Here is a 25209-nt window from a genome sequence, read left to right on the forward strand (position 1 = left end):
CAGCTGTTTCTGATGTTTTGAATCACGATTAGTTTGCATTGAGATGTATTAACGGTTTGACGAATTTGTTTTTCACCATATTTATACGGTTACAATTGGGCTGGGCAATTTATTGTCCCAAACTGATTTCAAGTCCATATTGTGATATTGGTTTCATAATTTTTGACCTGCCAATATACAGTGGTACCTCGACTTACGAATTACTCGACTTACGAATTTTTCGTCTTACAAATGAAAAAAGTGCCTGCACGCCTACGAATTTTTCGACATCCAAAGGACATCCATTGGCAGTTTTAGATGGGGTTTACTCGATTTACGAATTTTAGATGCGGTTTACTTGACTTACGAATTTTTCCGAATTTTTCGTTTCCAATGCATTCCTATGGGGAAATTGCTTTTTTCAACTTACAAATTTTTCGACCTATGAATGTGCATTCGGAACGGATTAAATTCGTAAGTCGAGGTACCACTGTATTGCAAATCTTGATGGGTGTGTGCTAACACAAAAATCACAATGTAGGGGAAACCATGAAGCTAGCCATTGCTTCTACATACGTCACTCCATCCCTATTTCAGTCATTGTGATGTATATACAGTGGTAGCTTGGTCCTCGAACTTAATCCATTCAGGGAGTCCGTTTGACTACCAAAACTGTTCAAAAACCAAGACGCGGCTTCTGATTGGCTGTGGGAGCTTCCTGCACTCAAGCGGAAGCTGTGTCGGATGTTCGGCTTCCGGGAAACGTTTGAAAACCGGAACACTTACTTCCGTGTTTTGGGCATTCAGGAGCCAAAATGTACAAGTACCAAGGCATTTGAGAGCCAAGGTACGACTGTATTGCAATGTTTAGCTTTTGCTTTTTTAAGACGCAAAGCAGTCTTGGTGGCTGCAAAGAAAAGCACAGAGAGAGGAGTGGTGTAGCTTACTCCTTTTTCTTTCTGCAGTTCCCAGAGCTGTTTTTCACCAACAGGGGTCATGCATCTTTTCCGGCTTGGGAAGGGCTTTTGAATAATCAAATGATGGGAATGGAAAGGGTCAAGCACCACCTCCCACCAGTGCTCTTTGTTCTCTCATTCAATCCAGGACTATTTACTTTTTAAAAAATGTTCTGGAAAATAATGCAAATTAGCATCACATGCAGTCTAGCTATAAATAAGTGTGTTGCAAATACAGTCATACCTCGTGTTGTGTTCGCTGTGGGTTGCGAACTGCATGGGTTACAAACACGCTGAACCCAGAAGTACTGGAATGGATTACTTCCGGGTTTGGCAGGTTGCACATGTGCAGACCCGTCAAATGTCGTCACGCGCATGCACAGACGTGCTGAATCACGACCCATGCATGCGCAGAAGCGGCGCTGCGGGTTGCGTTCTGCTCAGGATGTGAACGGGGCTCCGGAATGGATCCCGTTCACATCTAGAGGTACCACTGTACACCAAAGAGTGTCTCTACTTTTATCTGTGAAATATTGGAAGTGTGTAATTACCTGGGTTTTTATTTTATTTTATTAATGCAGTAATTTTGCCTCTAGTGCTTTCTCTTCCAAAGAAAACTGACCTGGCTAGAGTTTCCGTGGGCAACCTTATTACCGGTACTTCGGGACATGAAAACATTATTATTCATTCATTCATTGAGTAGCACTACGAGACCCGGTCAGCATAGGTGCCAATTAAAATCTCTGTTATCCCTTGTTAAAACTAACACAGCATGCTTTAATTCGAGATGGAACTGGCCAGTATGCTAGGGAACAGAGAACAGAAAACCCTGCCTTGGTGTGGAGAATTAGGCTGCGTTTATACCATAATTCAAAGCACATAAATTCCCGCAAATATGCCTGCAAACTGTAGTTTACCCCTCACTAAACTACAATAACCCAGCACCCTTAACAAATCTAGTTTCCAGGATTCTTCGTGGGAAGTCATGTGCTTTAAATGTATGGTGAATACACAGCCATAGATTATATAATGTTCTCCTGTATTTGGAAATGATGTAGAGTTCTTTACTACTCTATTAAAAACACCACCCACTCATAAATGAAGTAGGGATGCCCCCCCAAAGTCCGACACCTATTCTCTTGTAAACACACAGAAGTCTGTCAGAATTCAGCATTCCCTCTAAATAGCAAGTTTATATAGTGAAGTGCTTATCAATTTGGAAGCAGGGCGCATGAAACAAACCATGGTTTTCACATACTCTGAAAATGTTGGTTTGTATATTATTATTATTATTATTATTATTATTTCAAGGGCCTGTATGCAGTTGCTTCCAGGGCTGACAAAATGTTGAGGGTGTCAAGTACAGAAGAGAAAATGGAAATAAGTTTAAAAGGAAGAGAGGGATTGAATTCCTGAAACCGCGACAGTACTGTATCCTGAAGGAATTAGGTTTAAGTGACTCTGCAACATGGAGGTTATATATAGCACAATACTGAGCATGGTTGCAAAGAGCAAGGGGGACAGAGATCCTATTTCCCAGTCACTAGAAATCTTCCCTCATGGCTAGCCGCCATTTTGAGCCTTGAAGCACATCACAGCAGGGTATGGTTTCAGGAGCATTGGAAAAAAATATGGGTGCTATTTCATCACTTCCTGCACCCTCTCACCCAGGAGCCCTAAACATCACTATTAAGTTCCTTCCCCAGATGGCTGGAGGGCTGAACTGGAACATTCCTGGTAGGACAGTGGCAAGGAATCTTTTTTCAACTTGAGGTCCACATTCCCCACCTTCTGAATGCCATGTACCTGTGGGCAAGCATGGCCAGAGGAAAATGTAGGCAGGCTGGATTGGGGATACATGGCAATATATCGTGTCATGTCAAGTTCCAGCAAACCCAGGATTCACTGCATGAAGGAATTAGGGTGCCCTTCTATATTTGGGATGAGTGAATTTGTCTGTCTTGGTTTCTACTCTCTGAAATCCAGTTCTCCACATTGGTTCACAAACTTACTTACTTACTTACTTACTTACAAAAACCAAATCCCTGTGAAAATTAGCAGCATTTTAGTACTATTTTCTCTCTATTTGAGATGTTTTTAAATAACTATTTATTGATTTTCCAAAAATAACAATACCCCCCAAAAAACATAGCCAAATTATACCATAAATTTTGGTCGACTTCCCTCCACTCCCCCTCTTGGTTCCATTATAATATACTTGTTTATGCACGTCTGTAAAACCTTATATACTTAACAACCCAATTTTAAAACCTTCTTCATCTTAAGTACTAATTTCTCTCAACGTGCACAGTTTGGCAAAGGGAAGTTTCCGTAATATAATGCATTTTTGCAGGTACTTTTTAGTAACATATGCACTTTTATGCTTCACTTTACCCTAATACAGTGGCACCTCGACTTACGAATTTAATCCATTCCGAATGCACATTAGTAGGTTGAAAAATTCGTAAGTCGAAAAAACGATTTTGCCATAGGAATGCATTGGAAACGAAAAATTCATAAGTCGAGTAAACCCCATCTAAAACCGCCAACGGATGTCCATTCGTAAGTCGAAAAATTCGTATGTCGAGTAATTTGTAAGTCGAGGTACCACTGTATATGTAATTTTGTAGATATGCCTTGGGCTGGAGAACTGCACCTCAGAATTCAGAGAAGTGCGAATTTCAAAGATGGCTGCATTTTGGTTCACATAATGCTTCGGGTGGGAATTGCGAATTAGGTAGAGATTTGCCTTAGAATGTGAATTGAATCAATTTTATCCCCCTAGCCCTGGGGTTCTTGAGAGTGACAGCAGCATTCCAAAGGGCTTAGATTACAGGCTTCCTCAACCTCAACCCTCCAGGTGTTTTGAAACTACAATTCCCATCATCCCTGACCACTGGTCCTGCTAGCTAGGGATCATGGGAGTTGTAGGCCAAAAACACCTGGAGAGCTGAGGTTGAGGAAGCCTGGTCTAGGGCATTATAGCTCCACCCCCTGACCTCACCGTGTTACCTGAATTAATTTATTTTTTCCACGGATGTTCAGTCTGTTGCATTTAAATCTGGAGGGTCATATTTAAGTCTACGGAGGAGACTCTTGAGAGTCCCATGGACTGCAAAAAGATCAAACATATCCATCCTTAAAGAAATCAGCCCTGAGTGCTCACTGGAAGGGCAGATCCTGAAGTTGAGGCTCCAATACTTTGGCCACCTCATGAGAAGAGAAGACTCCCTAGAAAAGACCCTGATGTTGGGAAAGATGGAGGGCACAAGGAGAAGTGGACAACAGAGGATGAGATGGGTTGCGGGAGGCAGTGGAGGATAGGGGTGCCTGGCGTGCTCTGGTCCATGGGGTCACGAAGAGTCGGACACGACTGAATGACTGAACAACAACAACAACATTTAAGTCTATGCAGTAAGTTTATGTCCTGTTGGAGCCACAGAGTAGCAGGCAGGAAACCCAACCTAAGGGGAAAGAATCTGGCATCCAGAAGTTCAAAACACTGTGCAAGAAAGGAACACAAAGTAAAACAAAAACAAAAAAAACCCTGAATGTGTGGTTTTATTATATTGAAGTTTCTATTCTCTATGGAGCTTAAATATGTCTATCACATAGTTAACAGTAATTGTCATTTTACATGTTTGATACACAGTACAGGACTAAACGAAAAACAACAACAAAAACAGAAGGTAAGGGAGTGCTGGAAAAATTAAAAGGTTTCCTCCAAGTAATTAATCAACTCTGCAGCACCATTTGAAAAAGCTTTGACCAAGAGACTTGAGTATTAGCAAACACTCCAAAAATCTCAGCTTTAGGGCAAGGGCAGGGGGGAGGTGGACAGGGAGAGACCAAAACATACACCCTATGTTAAAAAAAATAAAAATCAAAAACAACCGACACAAGACTTTAATATATTTTAAGATTTGATGCAAGATTAACAAACAAACAAAAAAAATACGACTAATAATTTTAATGTCCTGTCTCAAATTAATAAATATAATATAAAAATATACACCACTTCGTGAGAGGATGGATGGGCTGAGTTTAAAGAGGAAGGTTAAATATCGCTTTCAAACGTATGCAGATATGTCTTTAAAGAGAGGATTTCTGTGTAGCTTCGGCTGGTCTTCCGGAAGAAATCCAAGCTGGTGAGCTGCTCAATGTCGCGTACTCTGGCAGTGTGCATTTTCAAGAGGTCTTCAACCCACCGGGATTCGTCCTCGGAGGAGTTCTGGAATTGAAAGAGCAACGTGACTAAACATGCACTATCCCTTATTAAAGAGAGCATCCTACGCTCCATAATTTATTTTACTTGAACTATGGTCTTTATAAACAGAGGGGTGCAATTTGTTGAGAAGAACCTGCAGGGAAAGTTGGTGTTTCATAGAATGTAGAGCTGTAGACAGGGCCGGATTTAGGTATGATGAGGCCCTAAGCTACTGAAGGTAATGGGGCCCTTCATATGTCCAGCTCATAGCTGTCAACTTTTCCCTTTTCTTGCGAGGAATCCTATTCAGAATAAGGGGAAAAGGGAGAAGTTGACAGCTATGCTCCAGCTGTACTTTGTTAACAAGAAATTGTCACTGTTTTTTGTGTTGAATATATGCTATATGGTAATTTATGGACCTAATAGGTATCTAAAGCCATTTGCACATAACAAAATATGTATTTTATCAAAGTAATTGTTGAACTGAAATACAATTAAGAAGAAGTATAGGGGGGCAAGAAAGTGGGGCCCTAAGCTATAGCTTGTTTAGCTTATACGTAAATCTGGTACTGGCTGTAGAGTTGGAAGGGAAGTGATCCATCCCAAGAATCTGTTGCCCAACGTGGAGCACAAAGCAACAACCCTGAGACTGACTCATGCTATTGCAACACCAGGTTGGTTTTGAATACTTTGGTTTGCATTTGCTACGCTACATTCGTTCCAGATTTTCAGTATTTCATAGCAATATTTAATATAAGATGTTGTAACTATACAGCATTGTGTATGCCATCAAATGCCAACAGTGCCCTTCAGCTCTCTATATTGGACAAACAGGCCAAACCCTACGCCAAAGGATAAATGGACATAAATCTGATATCAGGAATCACAAGACAGAGAAACCAGTAGGAGAACACTTCAGTCTCCCAGGACATTCTTTAAAAGATCTCAAAGTAGCTGTCTTAATAAAAAGGAATTTCAGAAATAGACTGGAAAGAGAAGTGGCTGAATTGCAACTAATCACCAAACTTAAAACCATGGAGAAACCTGGTCTGAACAAAGACATTGGATTCTTATCTCATTATACATGACAAAGCTATCTTTAGCCATCTCACCCCTTGCCTTTCCCTGCAAGACCAATTGCAGCCGTTAAGAGTCGTCAACAGGTTTTCCACACCTATCAGCTGATCACCCATTCCCACCACCCTTCTGAGTAATACCCCTCCCCACTCCCTCACGATATTTAAGGGTCTGGTGACTTCCGTTTCAGTGTATCTGAAGAAGTGTGCATGCACACAAAAGCTCATACCAAGAACAAACTTAGTTGGTCTCTACGGTGCTACTGGAAAGAATTTTTTTATTTTATTTTGTTTTGACTAAACAAAATGCAAGGATCCCTGCTTAAGGCTGCCTTCTAAACCAAAATGTCGCATTTCACACAACACGTAGCATCACGCAGCCTGGTCCTACATGGCTGTGAAGTGATTCCAACCACACTGCTGTTACCAAGAGGGTAGCAAAGGTTGGGTTTACCTCTAGGCCCTACAAAAGGCGATTGGCTCCCCACATGGATGCAACTGCCATATTGGAGGGTTGTACGCAGCCACCAGGTGGTGCTGTGTCATTTGAAACCATCTTGAACATCCAGAGCAGTTACATATTTAAGACATTGTTTTGCCAGTCAAATATTTTCCCCCACCCACCATTCCAGGACATCAGAATGTTAACCCTGATGCAAACTGAAAATAAAAAAATTTCCCCCAGAAAACCTGCATCACCTGCTCCAACTACTGAGATTTTAAAACAGAGGTCTGGCAGGAAGAAAAGGGTTGCCTTGCCCTCTTCCCCTGCTTGCTGTTTTCTGCACACACAAGCAAACATATTTGGGGAGACACACACAGTTCTGCGTTTGTGGAAGTGGGTTGTTTTGAACAATAAACCACCGGCAAATAGAATAGTTAAATACCTGCTTTTTTCTGATCCTCTGCTCAAAATATACCTTTCATACATTATACAGGTGAAACTCGAAAAATTAGAATATCGTGGAAAGGTTCATTTCTTTCAGGAATTTAACTTAAAAGGTGAAACTAATATACAAGATAGACTCACGACATGCAAAGCGAGATATGTCAAGCCTTTATTTGTTATTATTGTGATGATTATGGTGTACAGCTGATGAGAACCCCAAATTAACAATTTCAACTTTGGGGTTTTCATCATCTGTACACCAGAATCATCACATTTATAACAAACAAAGGCTTGACATATCTCGCTTTGCATGTCATGAGTCTATCTCATATATCCAGTAGCTAATGAAAACAATTGCTTACATAAATGGACTTTTCCATGGTATTCTAATTTTTTGAGTTTCACCTGTACATTATACTTGTACATCATGTGTGTACACACCTCTCTCCCACACACACAACTTACAATTGGTTATTAGAAAATCTATAAACTGCATTTGCCTTCATCCCTTTTCACCTCTCCTCTCCTCTCCCCTTGAGAAATGACTTCACTTCTTCTCCTCTTCATTTACCGATAGCACTCTAGAGATGATTGCTACTACTTGCAATGATTAATTGTGAAGAAGTAGCACATCTCTAACCAAATATGGGTGTGTTAAACGGTTCATCCAAGCCCTTAAGAGTGCTTAGAGGAGAGACGCACACACCAAACTGTTCCCATCGGAAAGAAGCTGAGTGCAAATCTCTACATGTTTAAATCAACAGAAGCAGATGGCAAATACAGCTGCCTACCTATGCCTGTTTTTACAATGGAACTCTTCTGCTGTGTAAATATGCTTAATAAGCATAACTTGTAAGGAACACAGGTAAGGAAGCCCAGAGTACTTACAGTGTTAAGTAGTCTGTGATTGCTTACCTGTGTTCCTTGGGAGTCTTATATCTCAAAAGCAGCCTTTCCCAGTCTTAGCTCCCCAGATGTTGTTGGACTGCAACTTTCATCATTCTTGACCATTGGGCCATGCTGGATGATAGAGGCTGCAGTCTAACAACACCTGCAAATGCAAAATAAATAATAATAATAATAATAAATAAATGTTGGTCATCCCATGCGGCACAGCACCCAATGTGTTTTGACTATAGGCAATCTTGGCTTTATGTACCATCCCCAGAATTTAACCCCCATGTAAATTGATAAGATGTAAAGAGATAAGATGATAGATTAGGAATAGATTAATTGTTTATGATGATTTAAAGTTGTTATAAAGTTACTAAAGTAAATTTGAAATGAACGCAGCATAGAGGATGGGAGGAAGTCCATTAAGTAAGAATCAAACAAGTTTGAGGATGCTAAAGAATTTATTTGTTGTATTTCTGATGTTTGAATTTTTGTTGTTTAGTTAAGTGTTTTCATGTGTATTTTTTATTTTTCCTTTCTTTTTTGGTTTGTAGTATGTGTAGTGTTTGTATTTTGTATTTTGTTTTCTTTATATGAAATATAATAAATTTTCTTAAAAAAAATAGAAATTAATGAACTGTGTACTTTTGCATAGTTCAGTGATTTAACATGCTTTACAGAGGGTGGGGGGAGAGAGAATTTTAGCATATTTTTATAAGTCATTTTCTTGTTGTTTTCAACCTGGTTGGCCATGCTCGTGAACATTCACAATTTATCACCCTGAATTTAGAGTTCAAATTAGCGCTGGATAATTCTCAGGTTTTTAGAACTTTGGGCATACAAGATTGCTGCTGTTCTTGTTGCATTCATTTCTCCCCATTATTAAACCCTGCTTCTGTTTCAGTATTCGGTCATTAAATTCATTTCAAACCATGTTCACCGCAGTCACATTCGTTTCATTGCCCCCAGTAATTTCCCAAACTAACAGAAAATGTCAACGAGAACTCCAAACAAATCATTGTTTTAAGTGGGAATGAGCTTTATCTGGGACAAAGTTTTAATTCCTGTTTATGAAATCAGAATGAAATATGAATACAGCTCTTTCCTATTTCTTTTCTCTTTCAGGATTAAATGAATACACACTGGTCGCCAACATCTGAAAAGCAAGTGATGTGTCACTAAATATTGCTCCTTGTCCTCTGAAATTCACCCCACCTCTAAAACATGGGCTGAAAGTTTCGCTTTTTGGACTTTTAGCTCAGTTGCAGAATTCCTGACCTGCATTAGGTAGAACAAACAGACAGAACACCACTGCAGCTGAACAAGACTGGAAATGACTCCCTCTTTTCTTCCTGTTTCCTGGTTTCATAAGAAGAAAAAAAGAGCAAATGTATGTTTGAACTTACAAAGCAGCTCTCGTCATTGTCTGGGCGGTGTGGGAATATATATGACAGAACAGACAGTGGTCCATCACACTTGTCAGCTGGCTGAGTGAAATCTAAACAACTTGTTATAATACTATAGTAATGCGTTGGAACTGGGATTGAACTTCCTTCCACAAACCTAGAAGAAAGGAGAGGGGTGTTGGTTATTTTTTTTTAATTACAAACATACATAAAGGACGCGTTGACACAGATTTTGGGTAAGTAACAGCCCCCAGTTCAGCTACCTTTTAAAAAGGATTTATAGTATACCAACTTTTTGCAACAAAAGTGGGGGTACCGGGTTCTCCAGAATATGCTGTTGGACTTCAACAGCTATCATAGCCAGTAGGAATGCTGAGGGTTTAAGAGTTCAACAATACTTGGAAGGTTGCAAAAAAAATCCCCCAAATTCTTCTCCAGCCCCACATGCTTTTGCCCTGGTCACACACAGCCTGGATTACTACAGTGTGCTCCATGTGGAGCTTGCTCTGAAAAGCATTTGGAAGCTGGTGCAGAATATGGTTGCCAGATTGACTCCTGGAGCTTGCTTTGCCGATTGTATCAGAGAGCCCAAGTTTTGCAAGTGACTGCAGGTGAAAGTTATCTCTCTGGGAACAATTCAAAGTTCTGATGCTGACCTGCAAAGTGCTAAACAATTTGGTACCAGGATATCTAAAGCATAGGAAACAGTCTGTCTAGCTCAGTACTGTCTTCACTGACTGGCAGTAGCTCTCAAGGGTTCCAGAAATTCCCAGCTCTACAGTATGTGGAGATGCCAGAGAGTGAGCCTTGCATTTCTGCGTTGAAAGCAAATGCTCTGTCACTCCACTACACCTGTTTGCAGAGCATCATCTCCCATATTGATCCTGTGTGCCTGCCTAATGAATTGAGCTTTGCATCCCATCACTTCCAGAAGCACGATAGGTTGGGATGAGAGACAGGGCCTTTTAGATTGCAGCATGCAGCTTGTGAAACTTCTGCCCCAGAGAGGTTCAGTAGGTCACCTCTCAAACTTGGGACAATCTGTCAATACCTGTTTATTTTTATGAGTTGGTTTTGGTTTTGGTTTTGGTTTTGGTTTTGGTTTTGGTTTTACACTGTGTTAAACTAGTTACAGGTAGGTAGCCGTGTTGGTCTGCCATAGTCAAAACAAAATAAGATAAAAAATTCCTTCCAGTAGCACCTTAGAGACCAACTAAGTTTGTTCTGAAGAAGTGTGCATGCACACGAAAGCTCATACCAAGAACAAACTTACTTGGTCTCTAAGGTGCAAACTTACTTGGTCTCTTGTTCTTGGTATGAGCTTTCGTGTGCATGCACACTTCTTCAGAACAAACTTAGTTGGTCTCTAAGGTGCTACTGGAAGGAATTTTTTATTTTATTTTGTTTTGACTGTGTTAAACTACTATGTCTTTAATGCTGAAATGCTACACTGTGCTCTAGGTGTTATTCTATGGTATGGATTTTTTAAAAAAATTGCACACAGCTTGCATTATTTTCTGAGCCAATCAGATCCTGGGGGAAGTCACCCCCCAAACTAGTCAGTAGGAATCTACCAAAAGCAGCAAACTTCCAAGAAGTCTGGTTGCCCCTTTTGGCACAGCAGTGTTACAGGATGGCAGAGGCGCCTCTAAGAACCCGACCGGGAAATTGTAGCATCAGTGCCCTGTCTGGATAAGGTGGCGTGGGTGTAAGCCTGCGGCGCCTATCAGGAGCCGGATCCTAGCCAGCATGCGGGATTAGCAAATAGGGATGTAGGCTTGGGCCAGGGCTCGGATCCAATGGAGTGAGAAGGTTTCCCTTGGGTACATTTCTAATAGCACCACCTTGTCCAACACAGCCTACTTTAAGTTGGACATGCCTGTAATAGCACAATCCGGCGCTGTGGTCTAAACCACAGAGCCTAGGGCTTGCCGATCAGAAGGTCGGCAGTTCGAACCCCCACGACGGGGTGAGCTCCCATTGCTCAGTTCCTGCTCCTGCCCACCTAGCAGTTTGAACAGGGCCGTCTTAAGCATATCAGGCGCCCTGGTGCGGGCGGCTAGCTCGCGCTCCCGCGCTCTGCCGGGCACCCGGCCATCTCGCGCTCCCGCGCTCTGCCGGGCACCCGGCCATCTCACGGTCCCGCGCTCTGCCGGGCAGCCACCGGGCACAGTGCGGCCGGCCATCTCGCGCTCCGCCGGGCACCCGGATGGCACGCTGCAAGCTGACCAGCTCGCGTTCCCACGCCCTGCCGGGCAGCCAGAGGGCGCGGCCGGCCAGCTCATGCTCCGCCGGGCACCCGGACAGCGCGGTGCAAGCCAACCAGCTCATGCTCCCATGCCCCACCGGGCAGCCAGAGGGCGTGGTGCGGCCGGGCAGCCAGAGGGCGTGGTGCGGCCGGCCACCTCGCGCTTCCGTGCTCCGCCGGAGGCCGCGGCACGGCCGGCCAGCTCGTGCTCCACTGGGCAGCCAGAGGGCACGGCCGGCCAGCTCGTGCTGCCGGCGGGGCTGGAGGTGCCCTCCACGGTGGGGTAGGCGCGGCTGAGGCGCCCCCAGGCCGTGGCACCCTGGCGCGTTGCGCCACTCGGTTCTATGGCTGAGACGGGCCTGAATTTGAAAGCACGTCAAAGTGCAAGTAGATAAATAGGTACCGCTTCAGAGGGAAGGTAAATGGCGTTTCCGTGCGCTGCTCTGGTTCGCCAGAAGTGGCTTAGTCATGCTGGCCACATGACCCAGAAAAACTGTCTGCAGACAAACGCCTCGGCCCATAGAGCGAGATGAGCGCCACAACCTCAGTCGTCCGCAACTGGACCTAACGGTCAGAGGTACCTTTACTTTATGCATGCATAAAGTCCCAGTGTTCAGTTCAACTCCTAGGTTGGCATTCAAAAGAGACTCTGGCCTAGAGGAGAAGATCCTTACAGCTTTATCTTGTCCGGCGTGTCATGCAAACCATCGAAGTCGTAATCAAAGATTGGGCCGCTTATAACATTGACTCCGTTCCGCTCAATGGCATATCTCTTCACCAAAACCCGTTGGAAGTAGTTCCACACCTCTGAATTTGAGAGAGAGAGAGAGAGAGAGAGAGAGAGAGAGAGAGAGAGAGAGAGTACAAATTATCCTTAAAAGCAATAAGAGGAAATGTGGTTTATAAAAGTCACTTCTCACATGGATTAAGAAAGAGAAACTTCTGTTGTTCGATATGCATTTATGTTATGATTTTTTTGAAGTCTTCTATTTTGGATTAATGAAGATGCACACAGGAAGGGGATGGGTGGAAGATGAAGAGCCCTGAATGGGGGGGGGCAGAGCGGAGAGGACCTCCCAGGCTGGGAGAAGAGGGGGAAGCTCCCAGGTGATAGTCGGAAGGGATTACTCTTCTGTGTGTGAAATAAGGGTTAAGTTATAATTGTGATAGAGGGCCTTATATTTACTTCCTCTTCTTTTCTTCCTCTTCCTTTATTTTCTCCCTTTTCTTATTCTTTCTTTTTTCTTTTTTTCTTTTTAGATTAGTTTGGATTTTATTGTATTTTACATTGAAAACTTTTAATAAAAATTTATAGAAAGAAAGAGAAACCAGGACTGAGTTACACATGGAGGAAGAGGCGACGTTCTCTTATCTAGGAAAAAATACTATGGATAATATGGATTGTTATAAAATTTAGAGTATGGAAGAATATGCAGCTGTGAATGTTGAAAATGGAGGGGGTGGGGGAAGTCGTGAGACTCAGAGTGATCTCAATATATGGATATGTACTTGGACTGTTATAATTTTATATTTGGAATAAACAGTGTGTGTGTGTGTGTGTGTGTGTGTGTGTGTGTATGTGTGTGTGTAAGAGGAAGTTCTCACTGACCAGGTTCACCAGAGGCAGGGAGCATAATTAGCCCCTTACAGCTCATTCAGCTACACCTTTTACTCTCTTGCATATACAGGTGAAACTCGAAAAATTAGAATATCGCGGAAAGGTTCATTTCTTTCAGTAATTCAACTTAAAAGGTGAAACTAATATATGAGATAGACTCATGACATGCAAAGCGAGATATGTCAAGCCTTTATTTGTTATTGTTGCGATGATTATGGCATACAGCTGATGAGAACCCCAAATTAACAATCTCAACTTTGGGGTTTTCATCAGCTGTACGCCATAATCATCACAATTATAACCAACAAAGGCTTGGCATATCTCGCTTTGCATGTCATGAGTCTATCTCATATATTAAACTCCAGTAGCTAATGAAAACAATGGCTTACATAAATGGACTTTTCCACGATATTCTAATTTTTCGAGTTTCACCTATATTGAGTGATTGCAGCTCATTCCTATATGGAACATGCAAAGCACTGCTGTGAGCGCCGACACTGGACAGCCCTCGCAATCGGGAATCCCACACTGGCACAATGCATACCTGCAGCACACAGAGTGCACAGCACACCCCTAAGGGTGGTTTGTAACACGCCAGCAAAGTCTCCACAAACATCCAAGTCTACCACTATTATGGGCATTTTGCTAGTAACACAACATTTTAACAAAAAAGGTGAGAATCGGAGCTTGTTTAAGTAGACCAGACGACATGGACCTTGTTGGTCATTTTCTGGAATTGACAAAGTGGGACTGTCAGGAAATTTATACTAATCTGCATTGCTATAACCAGGGGGTTGATGGACGGTTTTATTGATAGAAATTATATGTACTGCTGCATTATCATGCTACTAGGATTACATAAGGGTGGCGCTGTGGGTTAAACCACAGAGCCTAGGGCTTGCTGATCAGAAGGTCAGTGGTTCGAATCCCCGCGACGGGGTGAGCTCCCGTTGCTCAGTCCCAGCTCCTGCCCACCTAGCAGTTCGAAAGCACGTCAAAGTGCAAGTAGATAAATAGGTACCGCTCCGGCGGGAAGGTAAACAGCGTTTCCGTGTGCTGCTCTGGTTCGCCTGAAGCAGCTTAGTCATGCTGGCCACATGACCCAGAAGCTGTACGCCGGCTCCCTCGGCCGTTAACGCGAGATGAGCGCCGCGACCCCTGAGTCGGACACGACTGGCACTAATGCTCAGGGGTCCCTTTACCTTTACCTAGGAATACATTAACTAACAATTCTAAAACCATAATTCTCAAGAACAATTCTTTTTTAAAAAAACATATTACATAATCCACCAATCCTGTGTTTATGCATTCATATTTGAAAACCTGGCACAGTATTCAAAGATTCACTTCCCATGCTTTTGGGTCAAATATCCAAGATCAGCAGATCATACAAATTCATTTTATTTTTTTCTGTTTTTATCCCCCCCCCCGCTCCCATGTTTTGTTCTCTCATTTCCCTCCCCCTGGCCAGTCCAAAACAAAGGAAATACACAGTGCCACTCTGAGGCTGGCATTGCAACGGGCACCATACAGACATCACATTGTTCTTGCCTACAAAAACAGGATGGGTTTCTTTTGCTGTCCTTACACATGACCTTACAAGCACACATAGATGCCAACTGTAGTTCCCCAACATTGTGCTTTTAGGTGGATCATGCTATTTGCCCTGTGCTGTTTTTTGTTTTGTTTTAGGATGCCTTCCGCAGGCAAGCAGTGCCTACAATGGCCCCATTTAGGCACCAAGGCTTTTACAGACTCGCTCATGAGTCGCTGCCAGTCTGCCGGCGTTCCTAGGGAGGGATTAAATTGCACACTGGAAACTCACGGTTTTGCAATTCAAGTGGTTTAAAAGTGCCCAGTCACATCAAATCCACTTGTAAAAAATAATAATCTAGGCTTCTTGCAGTTAGGAAAGTGATGGGGAAGCACATTAAAAAGTATGGGGCGGCAATTGATTGACAGGAAGGCACAGAGCTTCTGTGCAAGCAAATGAGGATGAATGCTCAAATAAACAATTCATCTGGAGGAGCTCCTCTGCTGTCTTCTTCAGCTCAGTGTGCCTCCTTTTTAGTAGACATCTGAAGGGAGCCCTGTATAGGGAATTTTTCAATGTTTGATGTTCTGTGTATGGTGTTTTAATTTGTTGGAAGCTGCCAAGAATGGCTGGGGCAACCCCGTCAGATGGGAAGCATATAAACAACAAATTATTATTAAATGCGCTCTCGGGAACTGCAATTAATCCAGAATGCGGCAGCTAGACTTGTGACTGGGAGTGGCCGCCGAGACCATATAACACTGGTCCTGAAAGATCTACATTGGCTCCCAGTACGTTTCTGAGCACAATTCAAAGTTTTGGTGCTGACCTTTACAGCCCTAAATGGTCTCGGTCCTGTATACCTGAAGGAGCATCTCCACCCCCATCATCCAACCCAGACGATGAGGCCCAGCGCCGAGGGCCTTCTGGCGGTTCCCTCACTGCAAGAAGTGAGGTTATAGGGAACCAGGCAGAGGGCCTTCTCAGTAGTGGCCTCCCACCAGATGTCAAAGAGAAAAATAACTACCAGACTTTTAGAAGACATCTGAAGGCAGCCCTGTTTAGGGAAGCTTTTAATGTTCAACAGATTATTGTATTTTAGTATTTTGTTGGAAGCTGCCCAGAGTGGCTGGGGTATAAATAATAATAATAATAATAATAATAATAATAATAATAATAATAATAATAATAATAATATATTATTATTATTATTATTATTATTATTATTATTATTATTATTATTATTTCCGGTTTGCATGATGTTGGTTTTTGTATTCATAGTCTGTTTCTGGGCCCAATTTAAAGTGCTGGTTTTAACCTTTAAGGCCATTAAGAGCTTGGAAAAAGTTCACCTAAAGACTGCCTTCTCTCAAACATACCTACCCAAACCTTAAGATCCTCTTTCTAGGTTGCGCTCTGGGTGGAGCTCCCAAGTAGTGAGGCAGATAGTCACCAGGGAGAGGGCCTTTTCATGGGCGTACCCAGCGAGGGGCAGGGGGGGCAGCTGCCCCCCCCCAGAAGCAAAATATTTAAATGGTTATAAAGTGATGAAACGAAACAAAATTAGGTAGGGCGATGGCGAATAATCAGTTGTTTACCACACTGAAATGGTGTAAAAACCGAGAAGTATCTAGAGCCACCTAGCGACTGGTAGAGGAATCCATGTCAGCCAGCCAGTGGGATTCAAGGGAGGGAGAGGTCTCTAGCGGTCTCTAGCAGAGAGAAGAGGGAATCTTCTAGAGGGGTCTAGTGAGTTCCGCGTCACTATATAAACTGAGCCGCCCGCCGCTAGTTGATCAGTATTTTAAGTGCTTTCCCGTCCACCGCGGCTACTGTTGAACGATCTTTCAGTACCCTTCGAAGGGTAAAGACCCGGCTCAGAAGTACAATGGGAGAGGACAGACTGACTGGGATGTGTTTGATGAGCGTCCATCGGAAATTCTTCAAAGGAAAATCAGGACAGGATTGAAACGAAAGTTTTGAACAAGTTTTTCTTCAAACCCAAGAAAAATGATATTAGTATAAGACATGTAACTAGAATAAAAAATTTAAAAAAATTCAAGCAAATAATTTTAATAACTACCGTAATAAAGCACTGCTATATAATTTTCTTAAAATTTTGGTTTCATTCACCTTTTCTGTGCTGAAATGTCACAACCTGAATGACCATGGCCTTTTTAGTAATGGCACCTTGGTTATAGAATAGCTTCCCTAGGGAGCCTTGCCAGGTGCCATTTCTGTGGTCTTTTCAGTGGCACGCGAAGAACAGGCCTTTTAAACAAACCTATGTAGTCAGATGGGGCAGCTAAGTTTTAAATCTATGTTTTAATTCTGGGCAGTGGAAGACAGTTTGCGATGTTTGTTTCTGTAGTTTGATTTTATGGTTAATTTTATTTCTTTATTGCAAGCTGCTAATAAACTAAATTACATTATGGGGTAGCATGCAAATGCCCCTCATAAAAATCATAGCTGGGGAGTTATTTTTATGATTGATGCTTTCATGAACTTTACGGCTATGAGAAGGTTTGTGAACGGTACTGTTAAAATGTAACATTAAAAGTACCGATTTAAAACATGCACGCACAAGCAGATCTTTCCCTGCTTCCTGGTGCACGTTGAAATTACCAGGAAGATGAAATCATCAGGTAGACTCATTTCCCCCAAGGATTCTGCCCCGGCATTGAAAGCAGATGCTGGGGCTTAAGACCTAGTAAGTTCTCATACAACTTTTAAGCCCCGTGGAGAGAACTTGCACCCTAAATGAGTTATTTTCCTTATTCACTGCCTCTTTGAAGAGAGACACATGCGCCGAAGAGCCAGAAGCAGAGTTTTACCAATGCAGATCAGAACCAGGTACGTACTTTTGAAGGCAGGATACATCGGAATGACATTTGTTATTAGAAAAGCATCGTATTTTGCATCCGCTGAGGAACTGAGTTCTGAAAGAGAAAAAGATACGTTCTGTCAGAATTACTTTATACTGGTGGATATGGTATCTACTGAGACGCTGAAAGGACAGACATCCCCTGTACTTGGAGAAAACATTGAAGGGGGAGAGTGTTGATCTAGCCCTCTTCCCCCTCACACCCACAGATAGTGATGGTTTCTTGACCATCCCACTACCCTTCACAAGGTCCCAGAACAGGCTACAACAATAGAAAATATGCAATATAAAAATCTGTTAAAAGCAAATAAATGAGTTGTTAAAGGACAGGACTTGGAAACTGCAATTAATGCAGAATGCAACAGCTAGACTGGTGACTGGGAGTGGCCGCCGAGACCATATAACACCGGTCCTGAAAGATCTGCATTGGCTTCCAGCACATTTCTGGCCACATGACCTGGAAGCTGTCTGTGGACAAACGCCAGCTCCCTCAGCCTATAGAGTGACCCCAGAGTCGTCTGCGACTTGACCTAACGGTCAGGGGTACATTTACTTTTACCTTTATAGGAACTGCAAGATCAGCAAAAGCCTGTATGTACCCAGTAAAGTATCTTAAAATGTCTGGGGGGAAAGATCCAAAGGACTTATCTTTCCATTTTCTACCTCTGCAAAGGATTTTTTTTAAATAAAATGTGGGGTAGACCCTAATAAGCAAAGGATTTTAGGTATACAGTGGTGCCCCACTAGACCAATGCCTCGCTAGACGAAAAACTCGCTAGATGAACGGCATTTGTCTAGCGGAAGCTGCCCCGCAAGACGAAAAAGTCAATGGGGCTGCTTCCCAAGACGATTTTTTTTTTTTAGCGCGAAAACCTCCACGCTCCATTGCCGCTTCGCTAGACGAAAAATTCGCTCTATGAAAAAACTCGTAGAACGAATTATTTTTGTCTAGCGGGGCACCACTGTACTACAAACAGACAATAAAGTTTGTGATATTACCATGCAAAAATGCCAAAGATTTAGTTGGGGGGATTTAATTCACTATGCAATTAACAAGATAAGTGAGTCCCCTGGCAGGTGATGATGATGGTGATGGTGATGATGATGATGATAAGTACCCTGCCCATCTGACTGGGTTACCCTGATGCCATGGACCCCCCGGGTGCATTTTTCTGGGTTCAGGTTTTTCTGCTGCTGCGTTTAACCTGCACCTCCCTACTTCTCCCTTTCTGCGGCATGTACCTGGGTCTGACTGCAGAATAGATTTTTGCACACCAGCAGCAAATTAATAGTATAATGTTGAAATAGTATTGTATCCCTAAAGGGATAGTGCTAAATATACCTTGGTACCAAGGAACAGAAGACCGAGAGGTAATATAAAATAAATCAGATTTACTTTTGGTAAATTAACCATCATCTCAAGTTAGTGTTAGAGGATGCAGGGTTAAAGCTTCACAGAACTCTGCACTGGGAAGAGTATGTTTGCGCGTTCAGCACTGCCCAAAGATCACCTGGGAGGATACTAAACTGAAAGAGACCTGCCGCTGCTCAAGCTTATGCAGCGGCTTGCCTCTTCAGCTGTGGGAACCGCAGCAACAAAAAGCAACAAGTTCTCTCCCATATGCATTCGCTTCCCCTTGTTTGGAGCCCTGTTCAGGTCCCATCACCGTCATTCAGTCTGGCACAGATGGCCAGCGAGCATTAGAATCTGCAGCCGCCATGCCCTATATCCAAATTTAGGCTTACGGGGAGGGAAAAGGAATCCGTAAGACATTTGTCTGTCCACTCTGTAGGCTGTGCAGCTCTGGCTATTGCTTGGAGAGATGCGCAGGTCAGGCCTCACACAGTTGGCCAGCTGCTCTGTGGCTCCAGGCACCTCTGCCTGCATTGAAAAAAGGAGGAGGAGGAGGAGAAGAAGAAGAAGAAATACTCCTGTTTATTTCATTTACTTAGATGCTGCTTAATATTCAGAATTTCTCAGCAGGAAAATAAGGAGCTTCTGGATCCCCTGGCAAGTACAGAAATCTAATGCCTCCTCTTCCATTGTTGTTCAGAAAAAGACCAACCCAAGTGACCACTTCTTAAAAGAGCTTATTCTCCTGCATGTTTTGTACTTAAGATATGCAATGCGAAAACCCAATTCCCCATCTCGCACCCTGGAGTACGGGAGGAGAGTCCTGTTGGATTAGACTGAAAACCCAGAATCCTGTTACCCACAGATTTATTCATTTATTAAATCCCTATACTGCTCTTCATTCAAGGATCACAGGATGGTTTACAATAGGAAAACAAAAAAACAAAAAAGTAATATAGTAACAAACAAAAACGATACCCCCCCCCAACACACACACAGTTTAAAAGGCCATAGATTCTTTAATTAGCCAAAGGCCTGGGAGAAGAGGAATGTTTCCGCTTGGAGCCTAAAGGTATGTAATGAAGGTTCCCAGTGAGCCTCCCTGGGGAGAGCATTCCCCAAATGGGAAGCCGCCGCAGAAAAGGCCCATTCTTGTGTTGCCACCCTCTGGACTTCTCGTGGAAGAGGCACATGAAGAAGAGCCTCGGAGGACGATTGCAGGGCCCGCGTTGGTTCACAAGGGGAGAGGCAGTTGCTAGCTAAATGCTTCCAAGGAGGGCAAACCCTTTCAGTGGCATTCTGCTTACAGAAATGGGTTGCCTTTGGGGGAAGGGGGTCATAGCTTAGTGGCAGAGCATCTGCTTTGCACGCAGAAGGTCCCAGGTTCAACCCCTGGAATCTCCCAGGTGGGTCTGGCAAACACTCCCTACCTGAAACCCTGGACAGCCTCTGCCAATCAGTGCGGCCAATACTGAGCTTGTTCAGTCGTGTCCGACTCTTCGTGACCCCATGGACCAGAGCACACCAGGCACGCCTATCCTTCACTGCCTCTCGCAGTTTGGCCAAACTCATGTTAGTAGCTTCAAGAACACTGTCCAACCATCTCATCCTCTGTCGTCTCCTTCTCCTTGTGCCCTCCATCTTTCCCAACATCAGGGTCTTTTCCAGGGAGTCTTCTCTTCTCATGAGGTGGCCAAAGTACTGGAGCCTCAACTTCAGGATCTGTCCTTCTAGTGAGCACCAATCTGTCCTTCTAGTGATACACCAATGGTCTGGGCTCAGTAAATGTGGGCCTCCTATGCATTTCTAGCTTTGTTCCTGAAGTCCATGGAAGCAGTGATCAGGGCACACATGATGGGCGGTTCCTTTGTTTTGAACCCGAGTAGGCATCCTAACCCCTTCATGGATCACTGCCTTGTCATGGCAAAGGGGCTTGAATAACTCCAAGAAGCTATGAGCTATGCTGTGCAGGGCCACACAAGATGGACAGGTCATAGCCGAGAGTTTAGACTAAATGTGATCCACCTGGAGAAGGAACTGGCAGACTACTCCAGTATTTTGCCAAGAAAACTCCATGGGCATTAAAAAGGAGAAGCTTTGAGAAGAAAGAGTTTCCAAGGCATGCTCTGGTTCATGGGGTCACAGAGAGTCAAACATGACTAAGACGACTAAACAACAAAAGGCATCCTAAAAAAAACAAACCCTCAAGGTGGAAATATGCCCTTTGAATGGCATTGTGTCCTTAAAAAGCACCCTCCCTGTTACTCCTTGCCTCTGTCCTCCCTTCCTCCCTTGTCCTTTTCTCTGTCAAAATGTGGACTACATGCTACTCAGGCCAGAGGTCAACCTTTGTGCTATTCAGTAAAGTTCTACCTACACAGGTGGTGCTGTACAAATCAATCGTGCCAAATAATCTCTCTCTCAATGCAAAGCATGCCTTAATTATTTGCTCATTTGTAATGTTCATCTTTAGGAGTTTGGAAACGGCATAAAGGTCCACAATTCAAATGTAATACTGTATGGAAGAAAAAATATTATCCTGCTGCATGCAGGTCCATTAGTATTCAGAGGGTTGCCTTACTATGGGAAAACAACTTGAACATGGGCTGGATCTAGACACATCAAAGAAGCGTTTCAGTTTCAAGCGTCGTAAATTTAAACAGGGAAAATGGGTAGAGAAAAACGGGACTCCACATTGCCATCTGGTGGCACAATGTTATATCGCATGTACAACGCGTATAAATTGAGTCCATGGTGTCTGTGATAGGATGCATTAAGAAATTCAGGAAAACAGTCACCTGCTTTGAAATAGTGTAAGACGTCCAGAGAGGCATCAGGAATGTTTCGCTGTAGCCACTTTCAAAGTCGTGGTGGTGCAAAATGCTGTATTTTGTACGGTAAAGAACAGCTGGGCGACCGTAGAGGAGGTGCTTGTTATCTGCAACTTACAGAAGATTGTGCGTGGGACCCACGCAATACAACACATACATTTTATACATGTATAAAAGCCACTTTGCAAAGAAATATATATATATATATATATAGTTAAACCCCCTCCAAACCACAATAATCAGGCACACGTATGATCTCTGCACCACCACCTGATACTAGGAAGCTTTTCCACAGTAATTTTGGGAGCAGAATTGCAAAGCAGCTTAACACATGACTGGGTAGTCCTCTCTTCAAATGTCAACTCTGTTGCAAGCTGACTAGGGGGGCGCTTCAGGCCAGGGAACCTGTGGCTGATCAGTTAATGGACTGCAACTCCCACCATCCCATCCCATGGGACAGGTTGGAGTTAGAGCCCAACACCTGGAGGGCCACAGATTCTCCACCCCTGCTCAAACATTATGTCATGGCAAACCTAGGTTAGCCAGCCACTGAGTGTATACTCATCAGAGAGCGACAAGCAACCTCGTAGTCTAATCAACGCCTGAAAGACCCTGCTTGCAAGCACACTGAACTTGTGTACACCTTAAAAAAAAATTGCAAGATACACACAGCTATCTTTAAGCACACTGGAAGTAGGAAGTAAAATCAGTCTGCTTTCCAGGGTTGAAAGCAATTGTGCAACAGCGTGGGCGATCCCTCTGAATATTCAGAAGTGCTCTAAAGATAGCCAGCGTTGCTGCAACTTGCATTCCCGGGCTCCCACACCTCAATTAAGAAACAAGTATCACAACACCCAGTAATTCTTATCTGGTTAAGGCTCTGCTCACTCAATCCCCCCCACTGATTCACCACATGCGCGCACGAACTGCTCCACCAGTGACAAGCTTCATCTCCCCAGCACCTAGTATTATAAAACTACATTTCCCAGGAGAATCTTTGGCCACGGGAATCAAAGTGCCCTGCCCCCTGGCTCATGCCTGCTGCCACTATAGCACCGCAGCCACGGCAGCTATTAAATGTGGCAGAAGAGAAGGGACCAGATAGATAGCAAGGGATTTTGGGTGAGGGGTGCATACGCTCCCTGAACAACTTCTAGCAAAATTTGCCTGGTTAGAAATGCTAAAGATGCTGGTTGGTTTCCTATCATGTTAAACTGGCATGAGAAATGAAATGGTGTCCTCACCTTCAGTTCCTTTGACATAAAGACGCCGATTGAGTTCGTCCAACTTATTCTATTGAAAAGAAAGCACACAGAGAGCACATAGGAGATTGGCAGCTGAACCAAAAGATCGGCAGCTGGACTAAGAGAACGTTCTCTTATTCCCATTCCCAATATTTACCTTGCAAAGCAAGACTAGTCCTGTCAAAAGGGCTCTGGGTAAGGTTTCCTAATTTGTAAGGACACGTCTCTGCTATACCCTTTGCAAGCAACTACTGACGAGAAAGAATATGCTAAAGTTCTGCATGCATGCCAAATCAAAAGGGGTTATAAAAACCCGCTCAGTTCTTTGTCTAAGGTCTTCTCTTGACGAGTGTTTGAACAGTCGTCTACAGTGGTACCTTGGGTTACATACGCTTCAGCTTACATACTCCGCTAACCCAGAAATAACGCTTCAGGTTAAGAACTTTGCTTCAGGATAAGAACAGAAATCGTGCTCTGGCGGCACAGCGACAGCGGGAGGCCCCATTAGCTAAAGTGGTGCTTCAGGTTAAGAACAGTTTCAGGTTAAGAACGGACCTCCGGAACGAATTAGGTACATAACCAGAGGTACCACTGTACTTGGTAGGATGCCTGGGCCAATCCATGCGGCTAAACTGAGAAGAATGACCATACGGGTTGGGTGGATTTGTGCAAGGTTCAAGCAGCAGTCAAGTTGACTGCTTAGCCCTGCAGGTCTCCTTATAGCAGGACACGGGCATGAATCTCTCATTACGCAAGGCTCCAGGCCCCATCTCCCCAGGAGTCTGCATGCCACATCATCTTAGCATTTGAAAACTGGCTCCCTTTGCAGCAAACAAACACACAAAGGCTTAGATTTTAAAAAAACCAAAGTCATAGGGGTTACCAACTTTTGGGGGCTTACTGTGACATTTGGATTTTTCAGCAAGTGCTGTAGGCACCAGCTGCTTTGGTGACTCCTCTCCCCTTCCCCAGGCTCCCCCCGAAAGAAAAAGAAAACACACACACAGGCAACACTTTCCCAATGAACCTGGGGGAAAGTCCGATCCAGTAGAATTAACCTGATCCTTGTAAGGCACATAGAGCTGAAACAGGAAGTGGGACAGAGAACCACTCTTCCAACTTCCTCCTTCAAGTATTTTTCAAGGGAGAAAAACTAACACCTCAGTGAGGTTCCCGGGGAAGGGGTACAGTTTGGAGGTTTCTTGGGTGCCGGGGTGCCACTGGATCCACCAAGGTTGACCTCAGTCAGCGCCTATCTCCTTACAACAAGTCTAGGGAGTGGAACTTGCTCTCTGCTTCCTACTCATCATCATCATTATCAGCAGCAGCAGCAGGGAGGAGACCAGTTCAGAGTATTGCTCATTGCAAGGGGGAAAATCAGCCTACTACAGGCAACCTGAGACACATTCAGTGGTGGTCCAGGAGAGAATGATTGGTATCACTTGTCAGGTCACTTTGCACACCGGTCACCATGAAGCATTTCAGACACTGCTAGCAGACATCCAAAGAGGCAATTGCCTGGTGGACCTTCCTGGTAGCCAGAGCTTCCCACGGCCTTACCTTGTCCTCACAGGTGCATCCCAGGTCATAGTCAGATGAAGGTGTTGTAGCCACAGGATAGAGCGGCCGAGTAACTTCCTCTGGCATGACTGGCTTATACGTGTTGGTCCGCAGGAGGTGATTTAAGCTTCCGTGGGTCCCGTTGTTAGGAGCAGGCTTTAATCCAAGAAGATCTGGAGGGTGCATAGAAGGAAACTTAAGTTCTGCACGCCAGCTTGCTGTGGCACTTTCAAGACAGCAAACTGAACGGCCCCTCATCTCCCGAGGCAGCAACTTATGGTGTGTCGCCAGGAAATTATTCTTTAGGAGAGGTTTCTGCCATGGCTGTTACTTCGTATTGTTTTTAAATTCATCTGGTGTTATTGCTTGTGCTGTTTTTAACTGTTTTTATTGCACGTCACACAACGCCTCGAGGAATGTGTGGAAAGGGATAGATGATGGAGAGACCGGCAGAGAGACGGAAACAGTCTTCCCAGCATCAGGTGAACATCTTTTCAACCTCTGCTTAACCCAATTTCACCTGGCCACC

The 25209-nt window shown here is 43.7% G+C and overlaps 1 protein-coding gene across 4 annotated transcripts in view; it reads right to left on the reverse strand.

Annotated features, from left to right (window-relative positions):
- Positions 1 to 4477: 4477 nt before the first annotated feature.
- ENPP2 (ectonucleotide pyrophosphatase/phosphodiesterase 2) overlaps positions 4478 to 25209 on the reverse strand; it is a 90533-nt gene continuing 69801 nt past the window's right edge. For all 4 annotated transcript variants that reach the window (XM_033155787.1, XM_033155789.1, XM_033155786.1 and 1 more), the window contains 8 exons: positions 24681 to 24853; positions 23121 to 23169; positions 21844 to 21983; positions 19438 to 19573; positions 17669 to 17746; positions 12330 to 12462; positions 9408 to 9564; positions 4478 to 5166 (listed from right to left, as the gene is read on the reverse strand). In XM_033155787.1, the coding sequence (XP_033011678.1) occupies positions 4993 to 5166; positions 9408 to 9564; positions 12330 to 12462; positions 17669 to 17746; positions 19438 to 19573; positions 21844 to 21983; positions 23121 to 23169; positions 24681 to 24853 (1040 nt within the window). In that variant the 3' untranslated portion in view covers positions 4478 to 4992. The remainder of the gene's footprint in view (positions 5167 to 9407; positions 9565 to 12329; positions 12463 to 17668; positions 17747 to 19437; positions 19574 to 21843; positions 21984 to 23120; positions 23170 to 24680; positions 24854 to 25209) is intronic.

Source organism: Lacerta agilis, chromosome 7, assembly GCF_009819535.1.
Source record: "Lacerta agilis isolate rLacAgi1 chromosome 7, rLacAgi1.pri, whole genome shotgun sequence".
Taxonomy (NCBI): domain Eukaryota; kingdom Metazoa; phylum Chordata; class Lepidosauria; order Squamata; family Lacertidae; genus Lacerta; species Lacerta agilis.